General features: G+C 33.2%; 2 protein-coding genes across 2 annotated transcripts; both read left to right on the forward strand.

The window, feature by feature from the left end:
- The first annotated feature begins 315 nt into the window (after nucleotides 1-315).
- On the forward strand, nucleotides 316-8,370 carry LOC112052493 (uncharacterized). Its single transcript, XM_024091595.2, has 6 exons — nucleotides 316-606; nucleotides 4,167-4,317; nucleotides 5,004-5,118; nucleotides 5,856-5,990; nucleotides 7,271-7,484; nucleotides 8,138-8,370. The coding sequence occupies exons 1-6, from the start codon at nucleotides 444-446 to the stop codon at nucleotides 8,290-8,292; spliced, it is 933 nt and encodes a 310-aa protein (XP_023947363.2). The 5' UTR covers nucleotides 316-443; the 3' UTR covers nucleotides 8,293-8,370.
- Nucleotides 8,371-11,037: 2,667 nt separating this feature from the next.
- On the forward strand, nucleotides 11,038-19,668 carry LOC112052494 (uncharacterized). Its single transcript, XM_024091596.2, has 6 exons — nucleotides 11,038-11,476; nucleotides 14,884-15,034; nucleotides 15,979-16,093; nucleotides 17,443-17,577; nucleotides 18,611-18,824; nucleotides 19,302-19,668. The coding sequence occupies exons 1-6, from the start codon at nucleotides 11,314-11,316 to the stop codon at nucleotides 19,454-19,456; spliced, it is 933 nt and encodes a 310-aa protein (XP_023947364.2). The 5' UTR covers nucleotides 11,038-11,313; the 3' UTR covers nucleotides 19,457-19,668.
- The last annotated feature ends 229 nt before the right edge of the window (nucleotides 19,669-19,897 follow it).

A 19,897-nucleotide genomic window follows, 5' to 3' on the forward strand; every position in this document is an offset into this window, starting at 1 on the left:
TTTTCGATTTATAACGATGAATGATTTGTACGGAACCCTCGATGAGCAAGTCTGACTCGCGCTTTTTACAAAAATTGCTGTCTACATCCAGTTCAGAGTTTGTTGGGTCAGCTATTCAATTTATATCGCAAACGAATGGAATAAACTGCCTTGTTGGCCGTTCCTCAATATTGTAGGTCTTTAACCTTGTAATACACTAATATAGGTAGCTACCTAATATAGTGCGGATGATACAAATTCGCTAGCATCAGAATCTCACGACGTGCGCCCATAGACTCTACGCTTTGACGAGCACATTTAAATATTATTCTTCTTTTTTTATTCGTATACTTTTTTTATGGCCGTAACCAGTTTTGATAGTGGTTCGCTTCAGACACTGTGTTATTTATCAAGCTTCATTGCGTGTCAGTAGTTAGTTGTGTAAACATTGCATCGCTTCAGTTATGGAGTCAATACCGCAAGATACTTTATTTGAATTCAATCCCGACACTTTGGTTTATTTGAGGAAGCAATATGATCTCGACAAACCCGGGAGGATTGATGAAGCCATTGATATATTGGAGGATTGGATTAAAAAGCAGAATCACTTTACAGTTAAAAGTTTTAGTAAGTAAACCGTACAATAATTTTATTACTCATTAAAAAAATCGTTCACGAACTAGATAAGACATTTTATTTAAAATTGTTTTATCGCTATGGCAAGGCATTTCTGTGATGTCACCTGGTTCGAGGTATTAGTCAGCGATCTATGCATACTATTTGCTTTTTATATGCAGCACAATGCTGAGCTGGAACTTTTTTCTGATGCTAATACTACTTTTTTTAATTTCCTTTCCAACTAGTCGGGAAAAACTGTATTATGTGTGAGTACGACAATTCCAACGGGATGGGGAACGAACCACCACCCTTCGGTGATGAGTCCGACCGCCTTACCGTTGATCTATTGAGGTTATAAATTTTGATTTTGACTTTTCTAAGTAGTTTTTCTAAGTAGTCGAGGTATTAGGCACTACAGCAGTGTTAAGGTACAATTTCAAAATAAAGTATTAGTAGGTGGTTTACTTACATAAAATATATTTTTTATTTATTCATAAACTAGTTGACCAAGTGACCTTTGACTGAACGCCTTTTTTAGTTTTATAAATAAATAAGATAATATTACCTACTTATAATGTACTTGTAATATTATGTGCATGAATAAAATAACAAAATTTTCCAATAGTTTTTTCCTTATTCATTATAAACCTCTCTACGGATGAAAGCCTCGTTTATTATTTTGTTATTTACATTAACGTTAGTAAATATTTAAGTTACTTAATATTTACTTGTCTACTAACAACATAATAAATAGAATTAATAAAATAAATATTCCTAATTATTAAGATCAAATATTAAATAAGCAAATTGATAAATTCGTAGCAATGATGTTAAAATTATTCCAATTACAATTGTTAAATGATTATTATCACCTTCCTGTGGACCAATTTCTAAACTTTATTATCATCGCATGTTAATTCCGTCCCGACACAAATATTCGTAGATAATAAATTTTATTAGAATTTTTTTCTTGTCTGCTTTATTAATAAGCAAATGTTAAAATTCAAAGAATAAGTTATATTGAATTATTATTGACTATTTAATCCACACACTAACCGATTTGTGTGAAATTTGGTATAGAGATAAATCGTATAACCTAACATCAGAACATAGACTACTTTTTAGCCCCGTCTGTCTGTCAGTCTGTCTGTGGCACCATAGCTCCCAAACGGACAAAGCGATTTCAGTTTAGTTTTGTATGAAATGTGATTTATGTGCGAGTGTTCATAGACATTTTGAAAGAGTTTCATGAAAATCGGTTGAGCGCTTTTAAAGTTCTGGGGGGTTAAAGTGGGGAAGAATAACCGAATATCGACAAATATGATTGGAAGAGAAGTCGACAAATCGCATTGAAAGAGAATGTTGATGACTTGATCAAGATTGTAATTAATAATTTCATGCCTTTGTAATAATAACCCCCTTATTCAAAATTATTTTTTTATCTCGAGACATGCAAGGGTCCTGACAGATTTGTCAAAAACAGATTTTCACACGAACGTAATTGCGGGAGTGCGGTGATATGGTTTAAAAAATAAATATTATATACTACTTAAAGCTATTTACTAACTTAAAATAAAGAATGTAATATTCAATCTTTTTTTATATAATAATAATGAGAATACATTACACACACACAAGATTTATTATAATTAACTTCTTGTTTAAAATGAAAAAAAAAAAACATATTTTATATTAGACAAAATTCTATGAGCATAGGTACATAAAATATATACAAAATACAGGGTCGCGCTCATTATAATTACCATTTTTTATAGCCCTATACAAAGTGCGTCGGATTGCCTCTACTATTAAGGTAATTCATTACGCATTTAAAACTTCCTAATTATGTTTTATAAGCTACTAGCGGACGCCCGCGACTTCGTCCGCGTGGAATTCAGTTATTCACAAATCCCGCGGGAACCATAGATTTTTTCGGGATAAAAAGTAGTCTATATGTTAATCCAGAGTAAAATCTATTTCCATTCCAAATTTCAGCCAAATCGCTTCAGTAGCCGCAGCGTAAAGGAGGAACATACTTACACACTTACACACACGAACTTTTGCCTTTATAATATTAGTGTGACATAGATGTAAGGATTAATAGTGTAATGTATATACAATTTTCTCAGATAATTAAATTGAATATGCGATTTCGAAAAGGGCACGTGTCTGAAAATTTTAAATCTCCAGGAATTAAAAAGATAAAGTAATTATTTTTCAAACCATTGTATAATTTGTAATAGTAACTATTGTGTAACATTTTGGTGTTAATTAGCCTTCGAAAATTATTTATTTTAATAATAATCTAAACATGTTGTTATATATTTTATATTTGTGAGATACATACAGAATATCCGACATGTGCCCTTTTCGAAATTGCATATACAACTAAAAAAAAGCAGCAAAATATTTGGGTCAGTGTCACAGGGTCGTACATTACCATTATTAGCCTATTTTCTTAGCCTGTTGTGCGCAAGCTATCAAGGTAATCAAGTAACTTCAAGTAACTGGTTAGGTAAGATGCACGTTACCTTACACCATTAATTTCCTTTTTATATCTAACTAGCGGACTCGGTCAAGCTTCGCTTTGACTTACGCCTACCCCTACCCCTACCCTACCCCTTTTTTTTGCTATAAACCTTACAGAGCTCGAGACCTTTCTAACGAATGCAAAACCGTGAAAATCGGTTCGTGCGTTCTGGAGTTATAGCGTCAGGAAGGAAAACCTGACTTATTTTTATATAGTAGAGAGAGATAATAACCAGCAGTTATATAATTTTTTGCAGTTAATTTTAGTACCAAAACTTGTGCAGTTTTTTTAATCCAAACTAATAGAATCCTCTCGACAACAGCGTTCCAGACAATTCATGAATGAAATAAAAAACGGCGTAAGGGGTAGTTACCTATTTATCTAGGCGAGCTTAATTCTAAGTTTTCGGGATCTTAACACCTTAACATTAGCCGCCATGTTGAAAAAAGATTAAAATGTTTATTTCGGTCTAGTGGCCATTTTTGGTCAGACGGGTACAAACCACATTTATTTTGCTCATAATCGAATTCTTTATGTATCGTATCGATTTCATTTCTATTTAAAATATAGGTATTTTACTTGACGTTTTTTTTTCAATAGCGCACGTTTGAATGTTTTTATACAAAATGGAAATTATTTTGAATGTTTCACGGATTAGGTAGGTACATATTTTTTTAGGATTATGTATTGATAAATATAAAATGATCATCTAAATGAAGTAACTAAATAGGAAAAATTAAAAACATTGCCTACTTAAGAACTAAAATCATAAAATAAAATTCTGATATTTTTTATTTTTATTACATTAAAAATTGTTTTTTTTTTAATTTAAACTATTTATATTAAAACACGGTTAAAACTCACATGATTCAACGTCGGAGTATGCCCGAGTTTCAAATTTATACGCCCTTAGTCATGAGCTGGTTTTTGCAAAGCGGCATGATTAAAAAAATTTAATCACGTGAGTTTTAGCCGCATTTCATAATAAATTAAATATTAAACTTTTTATTTCTTTTTACAAAATGTTAATTAATAACAGCACGAGACTACTTGGAACGGACGATCATTATTAGCAAAGGATCAGTAGAACGAGCTAAGACTAAACTGGATAAATTATGCACTTCTAGAACAGTCCTACCACATTTTTATGAAGAAATCGATTTGAAAAATCCAGATTTATTGGAAGATATGTGAGTTTACTTTACTTACTTAATATATTCTTTTTTTTAAAGAGTGTTTGTCATGTCTTTTGTTTTTTTTTTGCTTAAATAAGACCAATAGTCCCATACCCCTCAAACTAGTCGAGAAAGACTGTGTCTGAAGAGAGCACGACGATAGACCACAGGAGCGGGGATCGAACCGTCACCCCTCCGTGAAGAGTCCGACCGCTCCTACTATTAAACTATTGGGGTTTTATTCCTTTCCCATGTCGGTAGAGTGTGTACGAATGTAGTGTAGTAGTGTTGAATAATCAAAATACATCGGTATTATGATTATTCAACATGATTCTTGCGAACATGTCCAGATAATTGTTCTGCTGTAGGCGATGACTACTTAATATAATATCATCATCATCATCATCAGCTGATGGACGTCCTTTGCTAGACATAGGCCTCTTGCATGGACCTCGAAGCACAATGGTCTCGAGCCGCCAACATACAGCGGCTACAGCATCCAGCGGCATTTTATATAATATACTGGACCTTAAATTGAACCTTTATTTCGTTTCTATTAGTCTTTACAAGTAAGCCCTTGACTACAATATCTCTTGATGGTTGTAAGTTCTATACGAAATATTTCTATTTATACTGCGGTCTGTCAAAGTTAAATAATATTATGAATCTACAGAAATTTAAATTTTATTTTATGTTTTAAGGTATGGTTGTTTCCTGCCCAAACTAACAAAAGATCATTATAGAATATACATATTCAAATGCAATGCCAAAACACTAAAAGCGGGCCTTATTAACTACTATCGTTATTTTTTCATGGTAAAGTATTAATGTTTTTTTTATTAGTAAAGTATTTTAAATTTATTTTATTATGTTATTGATATTATTTATTTAGAGTAGATAATGATTGCCTGTTATTTTATTAAATATTTTTTTTTAGTATAGTATTCATTATACTTAAGTAAATAATATTTTATTAAAAATAATAATAATAAAAATAATTTTTACCAATATTAATAAACATTATAAATTTAATATTTGTAAGTTTATTTTATATATGTATCTATTCTAGATAGAAAATTATGTTATTTAAATTAATTATAATCATTCATCTATATTTTATAATGAGCCTGTACCATGAATATAAGTTGTTCTAGCAAAATTCGAATTAAATCTTTAAAAAAATTAAATAGAAAAAATTAAGTCATATGTTCAGTTTCTGAATTATCCACTTGAAATTCTATCAAATATTTACGTACATTTCAAGACATTGGAGCTTAGAATAAAATAATACAGTGTATTAATGGATAAAATTAATAATGAATACATTAACTAATGATTTGGGTCAAATTTGACCCAAGGGACGTAAAGGTAAAAAAAATTGTAGGTCTAAAAATAAAAGGAATTTTAATTAAATTATATATGAAACAAATCTGAAAAGGAGCCTCAGAGAAAACTTTCTTTTATTCCTAAAATGGGTCAAAAAAGACCCGAAGACTCTATGAAGGTTAAGGGTTGTGTGAATGATGTTAATGGATTTAAACCTCCTGTTACAGCAATGTGAATATGTCCAAGCACACGATTATTGTAACGGTATTATAGCAGTAGCAGACTACACGGAAGCAAACATGTTGGAAGTCCTCAAATGGTTCAACGCTGTTGATGTGCGAGAATCACTTACACTTCTGAGGGTAAGTGAATTAGGATTACTATTAAAAGAACATTCAAGTTAAATACAATTATTAGTACGAGATATAAGCCTTCTTATCTTCATCTGGTATTTGGGATGAAAAAATAAATGATAGAAAATATTCACATTGGACACATTGCAAATAGGTTGCCTAGTTATAAGAGATATAAAATTAAATTTTTACGAAATTTTAACAGGTGATATCGTAATCAAGGGCTAACTTGTAAAGAATAAATATATATAATATTTTAAATAAGTTAGTAAAATGGTGATAAATATAAAAAAAATAAACCTTGACTGTTTGTTGTGGGCTCTTCTCGGACCAAGGCGCACTTGGAACCCTCGTAACTTTAATTTAAAGTTTTCGAATGATTATTATCACCATTATCTTCAGTTTAATAATATTACCTGACGTTTCGAAAGAGCTTGTAAACTGAACCTATTTAAAATAAATGAATTTTGACTTTGACTTTGAATAAAAAAAAGTACTACGGTATAAGGATAAAAGATGACATCAAATAAAAAAATTTAATAAAAAAATTTCAACCGACTTTAAAAAACATATAACATACTAAAAAATAATATCTTTCTAAGTTCTATATATCATATTATGTACTAACTGATGATCAGTTTGAAGGCAAAGGAAAGGTGCTAGCCCGATTTATTCAAGCCATGTAAAATATCATAAAGATTTAGGTTTTTCAGCCAGTGTTCTTTCATGTAGTTCTTTCAGACATGGATTAAATTAACTACACCAGCTTAGCTCCGTCTTCAGCTTTTGTAAAGTTTTAGTAAATATGCAAAAAATAGGTTTTTTTTTATTTTATTGTTTACAAGTTAGCCCTTGACTACAATCTCACCTGATGGTAAGTGATGATGCAGTCTAAGATGGTAGCGGGCTAACTTGTTAGGAGGAGGATGAAAATCCACACTCCTTTTCGGTTTCTACACGACGTCGTACCGGAACGCTAAATCGCTTGGCGGTACGTCTTTGCCGGTAGGGTGGTTCTTAATTGGTCCAGGTCTGGACCAGCCAGACCTGGACCAATTAAGAAAATCTCAATCGGCCCAGCCGGGGATCGAACCCAGGACCTCCGTCTTGTTAATCCACCGCGCATACCACTGCGCCACAGAGGTCGTCACACACACACACACACACACACACACACACACACACACACACACACACACACACGTTAAGTTATTCTTATGTTAGCTGTTGATATGGCAGCACTAAGGGAAATAGAGATTTGAGGAAATTAAATTTGAACGAATTTTCAGGAAGGTTACGGTATGAGGATAAAAGGTATCCACCTTCTATCAGGTTCCAAAGCTTTAGATGCTATGGTAGCCATTTTCAAACAAGTGCTGAGTGCCAAGGTGGCTGGACGTTTGTATACGCACAAAAGTATTGACGAAGTAGCAAATATTATAGACAAAGATATTATACCTGTGGAATATGGTGGCAAAGAAAAACCTCTGATTGAACTACATAGTGAGTATATAAAAATTAAGTTGTAAACGCTACTTATACTGCCTTCTACTTACATATACTTCTGAGTACAAGTAAGAAAATCCACTGCGTATGAGAAGTCTGCCAATTGGCATTGGGCAGCGTGGTAGACTATTGGCCTACCCCTCTCATTCTGAGAGGAGACTGGAGCTTAGCAGTGAGCCGAATATGGGTTGATAATAATAACAAAAAATGAAAATCCCGGGGAACTCGAGTAATATGAATGTTTTATTAATTTTACATCCCAAAATAATATTATTCCGCAGATGCATATCTATAGATATTTTTCTAATTTATAGGTACTAATATTTTAAAGTTTGTTGTTTTGCATTACATTTTTTTATTATAAGGCAAAACAACGTTTGGTGGATCAGCTAATAACTAATAGCTTTATAAGTTTTGACATAATATTTTTATACAACTAAATGGAATCCATTATTTTAAGAAGCTGAGAGATTTATTAATTATGAAACACGGCTAAAACTCACGTAATTCAACGTCGGAGTATGCCCGATTAGTTTACAACACATACGGGGCCCTTAGTCACGAGCTGGTTCTTGCAACGCGGCACGTCCCAAACATAACAATAATAAACAAGCTGGGTGATACAAAACGATATAATTTTTATGTTTCAGAAAAAAATTTGGAGGTATTATCTTCTGACAGTTTCACTGCTCATCTAAGAGAAATTAAAAAGGCGAAAACCGATGAAAATTTAAGACTCTCTGCGACGGAAGCCGATCAGTATTTGGGAATGCCAGGATCGTTCAGAACGTTAAGCGTTGATTGAATTTTGAAAATGACTGGTTTTAGCCCAAATATAAGCAAATGGTTAAAGATAACTATGTATTATCTACATATTATAGATCGGTCAATCTAGACCAACAAATGAGAGTGAAGGTACATAAAATCCTAACAAGCTGAAAATCAGTAAAATTGTTCAAAACATAATTATAAAGAATATTTAAAAGTTCCCCATCATTCTCATGTATGGAAAAAAAAATATTCAAGGTCAAAGGTCAAAAAATTATTTTTTCGCGATTTTCAGAAAAACGATAAATTTTATCATAAAATTACCTGAGACAAACATTGTAGATCATAAAAGTATCTATAAAAATGTATCAATACTTATTTCATACGAGCCACCGTTTCTGAGATTTCAAACTAGACTAGGGGCTATTTTTGTGTTTTTCTATTCATACAAGGTATAGCCCATGAGTAACCACGCTGGGCATGCAGATTGATCATTCGCAGGGCTAGACTTTTGAACATAGTCTATAATTATGTTTTGAACAATTTTACTCATTTTCAGCTTGTTGGGATTTTATGCTCCTTCGAATGTCTAAATTGACCGGGCTAATAAAACGTAAGCGATAAATAATTAAGAATAGATTAAGATGAAATGTGTTAATCTCAATATTACGGCCAGTGGTTTGTTTGTAATGTAACCAAATTGCCAAAAATGTGAATTTTTATATTGTTAATGACTAGACTTGAGAATGAATAGTGTAGTTAGTTATACGAATCGCACAAAGGTACAGGGAATATTAAGTGTTTTTTTTTATTCTTTACAAGTTAGCCCTTGACTATAATCTCACCTGATAGTAAGCGATGATGCAGTCTAAGATGGAAGTGGGCTAACTTGTTATTATGTAACGTGTATTATGCTTCTTTGGTCTGTGAATAGAATAGTATTAATAATAGTCGCACATGCTCTTGATACTGTCTTAAGCTTTTCGTTATTTTCAATTTTTGGTAATTTATTGAAATAAAAGCAGTACCTAAATATAAACGTACTGACTTCTCTTATCTTCTCAGTTAATATTTTTTGTGCATGGACTTTGTCAAACCCAACTCCCTATCTATATAGGATTGAGTGTAACAATTTTTGAAAAATTTGGACAGTAAAGCGACATGATTTAAATGAAAAAATTAAAAATAATATGTTTAATTGTGTTAACGTATTTACTCATGAGAAATAGAGAGTGTTTATAAAAGTACTTCTTAAATAATCACGCTACTAAGATGATGATGAGGGAAATGCACATTGGGGATGATGGCTTAAAGTGGTGTCCTCTCAAAATGAGAGGCGTTAGACCAATAGTGGACTATTGGTCTAACGCCACGCAACGCTAGTGGACTATTATCACTTTAAGCCAAATTCTGAATGAATTCAAATGAAATTTGGTACGATTCGAGACCATAAAACGAAGAAGGGTATCTATGTTTTAGAGTTACCTACTTTTTGTTGAGAAACTGAAATAAAATCAATGAACAAAAAAAATAATTAATTAACTAAAGTATTACATACTAGGTGAAAACCTCTATTACTGGGGTGAAATAGGAGTTGAAAGTTTGTATGGAAAGTCTTTTTTTTTCAAATTTTGTAATACATATATCTATGCAAATACAAATATACATCTTTATTGGTGAAACATACAAGTTTTTACAAACAGCATTGTTAAAACCTTCTTTTGGGCTTGTTGTGACAGAAGGTCCATAGCCAACATAACATCTGTTTAAAAAAATTGGCATGTGTACTACCAGAAAAATACTAAAAATATGTGTAATTCAAGAGTTAAATTTACCTAAAGGGATTGAAGTTTTTTCTTATACATCTGTTACCATACCATGTTATGAATTATATTTTGTAAAAAAGTTGACTATTATTTAAACATACCTAATATATAAAACCTGCGAAAGTTTGAACAGAAAGAGGTGAAACAAGCGTTGAAAATTTATAGTAATATTTTTATTATTAGTATTGCTATTATTATTGCATGAAATATCTGTCTGTCTATCTACATTCAGGTCAGCGATTGTTGGGTCAGCTTGATTCTATACCTATGACAAATGTATAGAAAATAGATACTTGTTTGTTGGACTCCCCAATCTTGCAGGCCTTTAACCTTGTATTATGATTATTATACGTATATTTTATACCTAATATAACGCTGATAAGACAAATTCGCTAACATCAACTTCTCACGGTGCGTGCTCATAGATATAACGCTCTGATGAACAAAATTTAAAATTATTTTTATTAGGATTCCGTACCCAAAAGGTTGGGACCCTATTACTAAGACAATTAGACTCCGCTGTCCGCCCGTCCGCCCGTCTGTCACCAGGCTGTATCTCACTAACTGTGATACCTAGACAGTTTTTTCACTGATGATGTATTTCTATTGCCACTACGAATATAGTAATTAATCGTAAAATCAGAAAAAGATATTTAAGGGGGCTCTCATAAAACAACCGTTATTTTTTGCCGTTTTTATAGATACAAAACCCTTCGTGCGCAAGTCCGACTCGCACTTATTGTATCTATGTAAATACATACAAAAGCATCACGAAATATTGAATAACCGCTTAAGATACAAAATTGAAATTTGGCAGGGAGGTATTTCTAGTTAGTAGTTAGTACACCGGCGGATTTACGCGGAAACGAAGTCGCAGGCTTTCGCTAGTATTGTATGCCGATAAAATCACAAACAGATATAACGAATTGTAGGCCATACTCAATCTTGAAGACCTTTACCCTTGTATGACACTAATATAGGTAGGTAGTAGGTACTTATTATAGTGCTGATGAGACAAAGTTAGCATCAAATTCTCACGGCGCGTGCTCGTAGAAATCACATTTAAATACTAATGTATTTAAATTATTTTTAATTTATTAGTATCGGACATACATTCTTTTTATAGTCATAACCAGTTTTGATAGTGGTCCGCCTTAGTCGCTATGATATAATTTCATTGAGCTTCATTGCGTGTCAGTAGTTAGTTGTGTAAACATTGCATCGCTTCAGTTATGGAGACAATACCGCAGAATTCTTTATTCGAATTCAATCCTGATACTTTGGTTTATTTGAGGAAGCAATATGATCTGGACAAGCCCGGGAGGATTGAAGAAGCAATAGACATACTTGAGGAGTGGATTAAAAAGCAGAACCACTTTTTAGTTAAAAATTTTCGTAAGTAAACCACAATAGAATTTTATTAGTCATTTAAAAATGAGTTCACGAACGAATTATTTTATTTAAAATGGTTCATGGTTCATTAATCGAAAGGCCAAAACTACTTTTCTAGTTTAAAATTTCCTTCCGTACCTTTGTTAATGTCTTGAATACATTTTTCTCTCAATTTAACAATAATTATTCGCTTATGAATTCTAATAGTTTAGTAAACATAATTTCTAATATTCATGGTTATTTATTAATAAATTTTAATTTTAGAAGAAATATACTGGTAACAGTTTTATACTTATTGAAACATTCCAATCACATTAATTTTACAATTAATGTAATTGGAATGTTTTCTTCCTTCTTGTGGACCAATTTCTAGATGATCTAACATCGCTCGTTAATTCCGGTCCGGAATTTTTTCTTGTCTATTACAATATTATTGTATATATTGGGAAAAGGGGGGGAAATTTCGAACTACTACACTCAAATCAAATCAAATCAAAAATCATTTATTTCAAGTAGGCTCAGTTTACAAGCACTTTTGACACGTCAGTTGACTATTTGTAAAGATTCTACCACCGGTTCGGAAGGCAGGTTCTGCTGAGAAGATACCGGCAAGAAACTCAACAGTTGCTCTTTTGAAAAAGTCATACAGTATTATAATTTACAATTGATAACAATTACAATTTCTTATAGTTTTATTTCCTGTGTGAAGGTGGAAGCTGATCCAATGGCCTCCAAGCGCTTTTATCTTTAAGGAACTCATCAATGTTGTAGTAACCTCGACTAAGTAAATGTTTTTTAACACATTGTTTAAAGCTATGCATTGGCAGGTCCATCACAGTCTTGGGGATCTTGTTATAGAAGAGTACACCCAAACCTACAAAAGATTTTTTTACTCTTTGGAGACGATATGCAGAAATAACTAACTTATGCCCGTGTCTAGTAAGACGTGGGTTTAAATCTCCTTTTCGTTTGTACAAATTAATATTTTGTCTTACATAGACTATACTGTTATATATATATTGACAGGCTACTGTTAGTATACCTATATCTTTAAACTTTTGACGAAGGGACTCGCGTGATTTTAATTGATATATTGCTCGATTGCTCATGTAAATTACATAATAAATTAGTTATTCTCAAGATTACTGATAGTTTAATATTCTAAAATAAAGCATACGTAAATAAGGCTGATTATACGAAACTTCTATGAGTATTTAAATATAACATAAAAAGTTCAAAATTCAGGGTCACGCTCATTTATTATTAACCTACTTTTTTTAGCTAGTTACAAACTGCGTCAGACTGCCTTTGCTGTCAAGGTGAAGTTAATTACGCACTTAAACCCACTGACGTATCCTTCCTAATTTTCAACTGATGAAAGACAGAGAGAAGATTTTTTTTATGTATGAACATGTCTAACTTTTTACTGAGTAGTCCGATTTTCATTTTTTTTAATAGAAATGGTATATCTATACTAATATTATAAAGAGGTAAAGTTTGTAAGTTTGTAAGTTTGTCACATTTTTTAAATGGGGTAATCTTCGGAACTACTGGTCTGATTTAAAAAAATCTTTCTATAGTAGAATGCTACATTATCGGGGAGTGCTAAAGGCTATATTTTATATTAGTATGATATATATTCGCCGAGTTAACACAGTTTTTGTCATACAGGTCGGACCGAAAATCCTCTTAAGCAGACTTATTCGCATGCGCTGCTTTAACCATTCTGTAAAATTTAAATTAATGTATGGAGGCTTTATGTATCTTTAAAAGTTCTACAAAAAAGTCCGCGACACCATATGTCTATCTTCTATATATTAGCAGATATAGTACCTTTTGTGTTTTAAAAATTATTAATTTTATATACTTAGGTTTGCGTCATTATTTATGCTACTTAACTTAAATCCTTATCAAAATAAATTATTTAATAATCACAAGGATATTATGGAGATAAGATTTGCCCTTTATAGTCTGTTAATTAGTTAAATAGTTTCGGAGATAATACAAAATTTCTAAAAGACGCAGAAATTCCGCTACATGACGCCCCGCGCTTTCAATTACGTAGTTCCCGTTCCTGTGTGAATATGGGAATCAAACATAGTCTATGACACTCGCAAATAACGTAGCTTTCTATTGTTAAAACGATCTTTCAAATCGGTCCAGTAGATCCAAAGATTATAATTTTAGCATAAAAGTCTCTATTTTCCTTTGTCATCGCACCACGCTCATAGGGCTGGACCGATTTTGCTAAGGGTAGGGGTAAGGTAGGGAAGGTGTAGGGTAAGGTAGGGTAGAGTACAGGTAGGGTAGGGGTTGTGTAAGTGTAGGGTAGGGGTAAAGGTAGGGTAGGGGTAGGGTGGGGTAGGGCAGGGTAGGGGAGTGTATGCCTAGGTTAGGGTAGGGGTAGGGCCGACCCCTATCCTAGGAGTAGGGAAAGGGAAGATTACGGGTAGGGTAGGATATGGGTAGGGTAGGAGTAGGATACAGTTAGGGTACGGGGAGGGTAAGAGTAGGGTCTGTCTGTTTGCCTATTTTTTGACCGGGCATCACGCTGAAACTACAGAATGAATTCAAATGATACTTAAGACGATTTGAGACCATAATACGTAGAAGGATAATAGGATACTTTTTGTCGCGAAAACAAAATCAGAAATGGGTGAAGTAGGTAGAAAGTTTGTACGGAAAGTCCTTAATTTTTCTAGGTACATTTGTAAATGTAAAATAATAAGTAGACTATTTATTAGGTATAAGTTATAAAACTTGCAAAATAGAATGTGAAATAGGGGTTGAAAGTTGACATCGATTTTTACGCGGACGAAGTCGCGGGCGTCCGCTAGTTTTATTATATAAATAAAATTGAAGTGTCTCTGTGTGTGTCTTTATTGAAGAGAATATTATTATTATTTATTTTTTTATTTTATTGTACAAAAACAAATAGTGTTACATAATTAGGGACATAAATAGATCCTCATAAACTTTTTATCATTGTTTTTGTGAGGATGGAGACTTATTTTTATTTTTAACTTTTAACTTAACCTTTTTTTTTTATTCTTTTACAAGTTAGCCCTTGACTACAATCTCACCTGATGGTAAGTGATGATGCAGTCTAAGATGGAAGCGGGCTAACTTGTTAGGAGGAGGATGAAAATCCACACCCCTTTTGGTTTCTACACGGCATCGTACCGGAACGCTAAATCGCTTGGCGGTACGTCTTTGCCGGTAGGGTGGTAACTAGCCACGGCCGAAGCCTCCCACCAGCCAGACCTGGACAAATTAAGAAAATCTCAATGTGCCCAGCCGGGGATCGAACCCAGGACCTCCGTCTTGTATATCTACCGCGCACACCACTGCGCCACGGAGGCCGTCAGAATTAGCCTATTAGTCATTATTGTTATTAATTTTCGTAACAGCACGAGACTACTTGGAACGAGCGATCATTATTAGCAAGGGATCTGTAGAACGCGCTAAGATGAAACTGGATAAAATTTGCACTTTTAGAAGTATTATGCCACATTTTTTTGAAGAAATCAATTTAAAAGACCCAGAGTTAATTGAAGAAATGTAAGTAAACCTATACTCTAAACTAATATATAAAACTGAAGAGTTTGTTTGTTTTGTTTGATTGATTGAACGCGCTAATCTCAGGAACTACTGGTCCGATTTGAAAAATTCTTTCAGTGTTAGATAGCCCATTTATTGAGGAAGGCTATAGGCTATATATTATCCCCGTTTTCTTACGGTAACGCAGAAAAAACCGCTCGGCGTCAGCTAGTTGTCAATATTTTCCTATCCCATGTGTATGTCGCAGTTATAGATTCGCTAGCTCATTGGGCGCCTAAACCGTTCTTATGAAGCCGGCATGCAATGAAATGGCTATGCCGTTAGTTAATTGACCTAGACTCACTTAACGTTTAATAACCTGGCTTACCAGAAGTCCTTCAAGATTAAAGACTAAGGTAACCATGAGTTCAAGTCATACAAGACAGCTATGGGATATTACTAGGTAATAATAGACCTGAAAAATAAGATAGTAAAATGACATAAAATCAACTTATCTGCCTATTTGATGTTTGGTTAGGGTGACTAAAAGTATTGAGAAAAGATTTTTTATATACTTAACTAACGTATATTACTTAATAGGCTGCCGTAAAGGCTCTGGGTTCTAGGTTGGTTCACATTATAGTGTAACAGATTAACATAGAAAATATTTTATCAGTTAGAGTTTGTCCCTAGAATAAAAATAGAAAGCGGTGAAATAAGAAAAATCTAGAGAAAGACAAAATAATTATTAATATACCTACATAATTCAAAAAAAAAAAAAATTTTTTTTCTAAAAGGTTGTAAGAGTTAAATCATTTTTCAAAAAAAAATTTTTAAAATAATTCATTAAAACAGTTAAACAATTCAAAAGACTTCTATTCTACGCAGTTAAAGTTAATTATTTCAATGAATATAAAACTATTTTTATTAACTATTCCATGAATTAATTTGTTTCATTATTTAAGGTATGGCTGTTTCCTGCCCAAACTCACAAAGGATCATTATAGAGTATATTTATTTAAAAGTAAGATCAAAACACTTACATCGGGTCTTCTTAACTATTATCGTTATTTTTTCATGGTAATGTATTCATTATGTTTTTTTTTATTAGTAAGAGTTTTTTTTATATTAATTATAATATACACATTATTTGTTTAGAGTTATCCTTATCTGTTATTTTATAAGTTTTGGATAGAAGCAGGCATTACTTTGCGGAAGTTTATTATGAATATATAATAATTTATTTATTTTGCTATCATCCGCGAAAAGTTGACGAACCCATGCGACAACGTCACCCAGGTCCGACAAAATACTCTCTAAAACGTGCAATTGCACGATGTAGAGTCAACATCTCCTGAGGATGCTCCGGTTTCGGGGTGAAACGTACGTAGAGAGTATTTTGTCGGACCTGGGTGTCGTTGTCGCATGGGTTCGTCAGCTTTTCGCGAATCATAGCAAAATAAATAAATTATTATATATTTTATAAGTTATTATTTAATATTTTTTATTTAAATATTAAATTAACAAAGAATACAGTGATAACTTAAGCAAACTTACCGTAATAACTATAAGCATCATGCCCACGTGGAATGGTGGTAAGAATTCTGGGTGCAATTCCGCGTTGGACAGCCAGGCTGATCCTTTGGGCAAGAAATGAGCCAGCTCGTCTGACGTCAATCGAGGCCACTAACCGCGGTGAAATAGTTCGGAGAATTATTTTAGCACTGCAACTCCATGGCCCATGGATCTCAACGGCAAAAGGACCAACTATGTTATCTGTAGGTCATAATCAATGAGGTATATTTAAGTCACCGGTTTTATTAAATACTAGCGGACGCCCGCGACTTCGTCCGCGTGGAATTTAGTTTTTTCAAATACCTCGGGAACATGGATTTTTCCGGGATAAAAAGTAGCCTATGTGTTAATCCAGGCTATATTACATCTCAATACTAATACCAAAATTTCAGCTAATTCGGTTCAGTAGTCGAGGCGTGAAAGTGTAACAAACATTCATATCATCAAGATCATCAGTTTTCGCAAATCTCGGCAAACCATAGATTTTTTCGGGATAAAAAGTAGCCTATGTGATCCAGAGTAAAATCTATTTCCATTCCAAATTTCAGTCAAATGGCTTCAGTAGTAGCGGGGTTAAAGAGTAAAAAACATCCAAACATACATCCAAACATCCATACAAACTTTAGCGTTCATAATATTAATCGGATTTGTATAATTATTGTAGTTAAATAATATTTCATTAACAATAATCATGCGAGAAATCTCTTAAGGCGGCTACCAATTATCTCGTTTCTTTTTATTACCTAGCAGTAACCCTAAGGTTTCACCCGCGTGGTTCCCATTCCCATGGGAATACGGAGATAAAATAAACTATGTTTTAAATAATGTAGCTTTCCATGCCATTCTTGTTGCAGCAATGTGAATACATCCAAGCACATGACTATTGCAACGGTATAGTGGCAGTAATAGATTATACAGATGCAAACATGATGGAAATTATCAAATGGTTCAACGCAGTTGATCTGCGAGAGTCGATTACGATTTTGAGGGTAAGTGAATGCGGGTTTGGGGTTTTTTTTTATTATTATTCTTTACAAGGTAGCTTGACTACAATCTCACCTGATGGTAAATGATGATGCAATCTAAGTTGGAAGCGGGCTAACTTGTTAGGAGGAGAATGAAAATCCACACCCCTTTCGTTTTCTACACCGGAAAGCCTCCCACCAGCCAAACCTTAATCAATTAAGAAAACCTTAATCCGCCCAGCCGGGGATCGAACCCCGGACCTCCGTCATGTATATCCACCGCGCTTACCACTGCGCCACGGAGGCCGTCGAAATGAGGTGATAATCTTTGACTGTGTAACGATCACTATCGGATTTTGGTAGAGCACTATAAGTCACCGTGACTGGCTTTGCTCTACGAGGCATGGGTAACGGGACTTTCCAAGTTTGGTTTGAGAAATTTTTTAGAATGAAATCAAACTCCAAATTCATACCGAAGCTAATGGACTAATGACTGGGCCAACGAGGTAGTAACGATTCGTTAATTTATTTATGTTAATTTCAAATTACAGTTATTATCATTAGATAATAAAAGGTATTATTTTTTTCCAAAAAGAATATTTGCCCCATCTTTTTTTTTAATTTGATAAATATTTCCGCCAACTAGTAGAAAGACTGTATTCGAATATCGGGAATCGAACCACCAACCCTCGGTGACAATTTACCGTAGAGCCGCAGCTGAAATGAATATCAGCTCTGTATAGCAACAGTGATAAGACGTGTTGTTGCTACATAATTTTCGTTATTTTTTCACAAATCCCTCGGGAACCAAGGATTTCTCCGGGATAAAAACCAGCCCATGTGTTAATCCAGACCATTCAAGAATCTATATCTACTTCACAGGTGATTCGGTTCTGTAGCCGAGGAGTGAAAGAGTAACAAACATTCATACCATCAAAATCATCAAGTTTTCGCAAATCTCATTTTCTCATTTTAATTTTCATGTTAGCTATAAGTAAGGCAGAACCAAGGGAAATGGAGATTTACTTAAATAAATTGAATTTGAACGCATTTTCAGGAAGGTTATGGTATGAGGATAAAGGGTATCCACCTTATATCAGGTTCCAAAGCATTAGACGCGGTTGTAGCCGTTTTCAAACAAGTATTAAGTTCCAAGGTGGCTGGACGTTTGTATACGCACAAAAGTATCGAAGACGTAGCGAATATTGTAGACAAAGATATTGTTCCTGTAGAATATGGTGGCAAAGAAAAACCTCTGATAGAATTACATAGTAAGTACTAATGATCCAAAGAAATATAATAAATCAAACAATAAATATAATTATTATAGTAATATAAAAGCTACAAGCTAGTAAGTATCAATTCTAACGTTAGATTTGCATTCAAATAATCCAAGTGAAAACAGGTTAACAAACAGTTAGGTCCGGATGTTTTATTAATTAAACTAGCCAAAATAACATCAAACAATTTCCAAAAATAACATATTTAGTTGTATTGAGAATTAAAACTACTAACAGTGAAACAATAATTAATTAGTTATTATTGTTTAATTAAATACTTTTCCTTCTAAAGTTGATTTTTTTGTTAATGTGTGTAGAAATGGAAATTCAGATGAATTAAATTAGCTTGACATGTTTTTGCAAAACTGTAAGCAATTATTTTGAGAATAAGAGAAGAACTAGTGGGTTTTAAAGGATTATAATTATGTAATTAAATGTTTTATATTTATAATAATTGTCATGTTTCAGATAAAAACTTGGAGGTATTATCTTCAAGCGGTTTCACTGCTCATCTAAAAGAAATGAGAATGGCGAAAACCAATGAAAATTTGAGACTGTCTGCGACGCAAGCTGACCAGTATTTAGGAATGGCTGGATCGTTCAGAACGTTAAGCGTTGATTGAATTTTGAAAAAAAAGAAGTAGTTTAGCAAATTAAAAAAACTTATCTATGTATATTATCTACAAAATATAGCTAAAACGCTCGCTACTACTAGTTATACAAAAGTTATATCGTCGTCATCAACCCATATTCGGCTCACTGCTGAGCTCGAGTCTCCTCTCAGAATGAGAGGGGTTAAAAGTTATATAATATAATAGTAATAAAATCATAATAAGAGCCTTTATGTACTGATTTTTTTACATAATTATTTTAATATATCATTGATACCGATTGTTCTTTCTTCAGCTTGCTCTCAGGCATAGGCCTCCTCCAGACACTTCCATAGTTCTGTATCTTTTGCTTTCTTTCTTCATGTGCCTCTTGCTGCCTGTCTGTGGTCATCCTATAACCCCTATTAAATATAGTTCTGTGTGAGCCGTGACAGTGAAAGCAAGTGGATTTCT

This window comes from Bicyclus anynana, chromosome 8, assembly GCF_947172395.1.
Source record: "Bicyclus anynana chromosome 8, ilBicAnyn1.1, whole genome shotgun sequence".
Taxonomy (NCBI): Eukaryota; Metazoa; Arthropoda; class Insecta; order Lepidoptera; family Nymphalidae; genus Bicyclus; species Bicyclus anynana.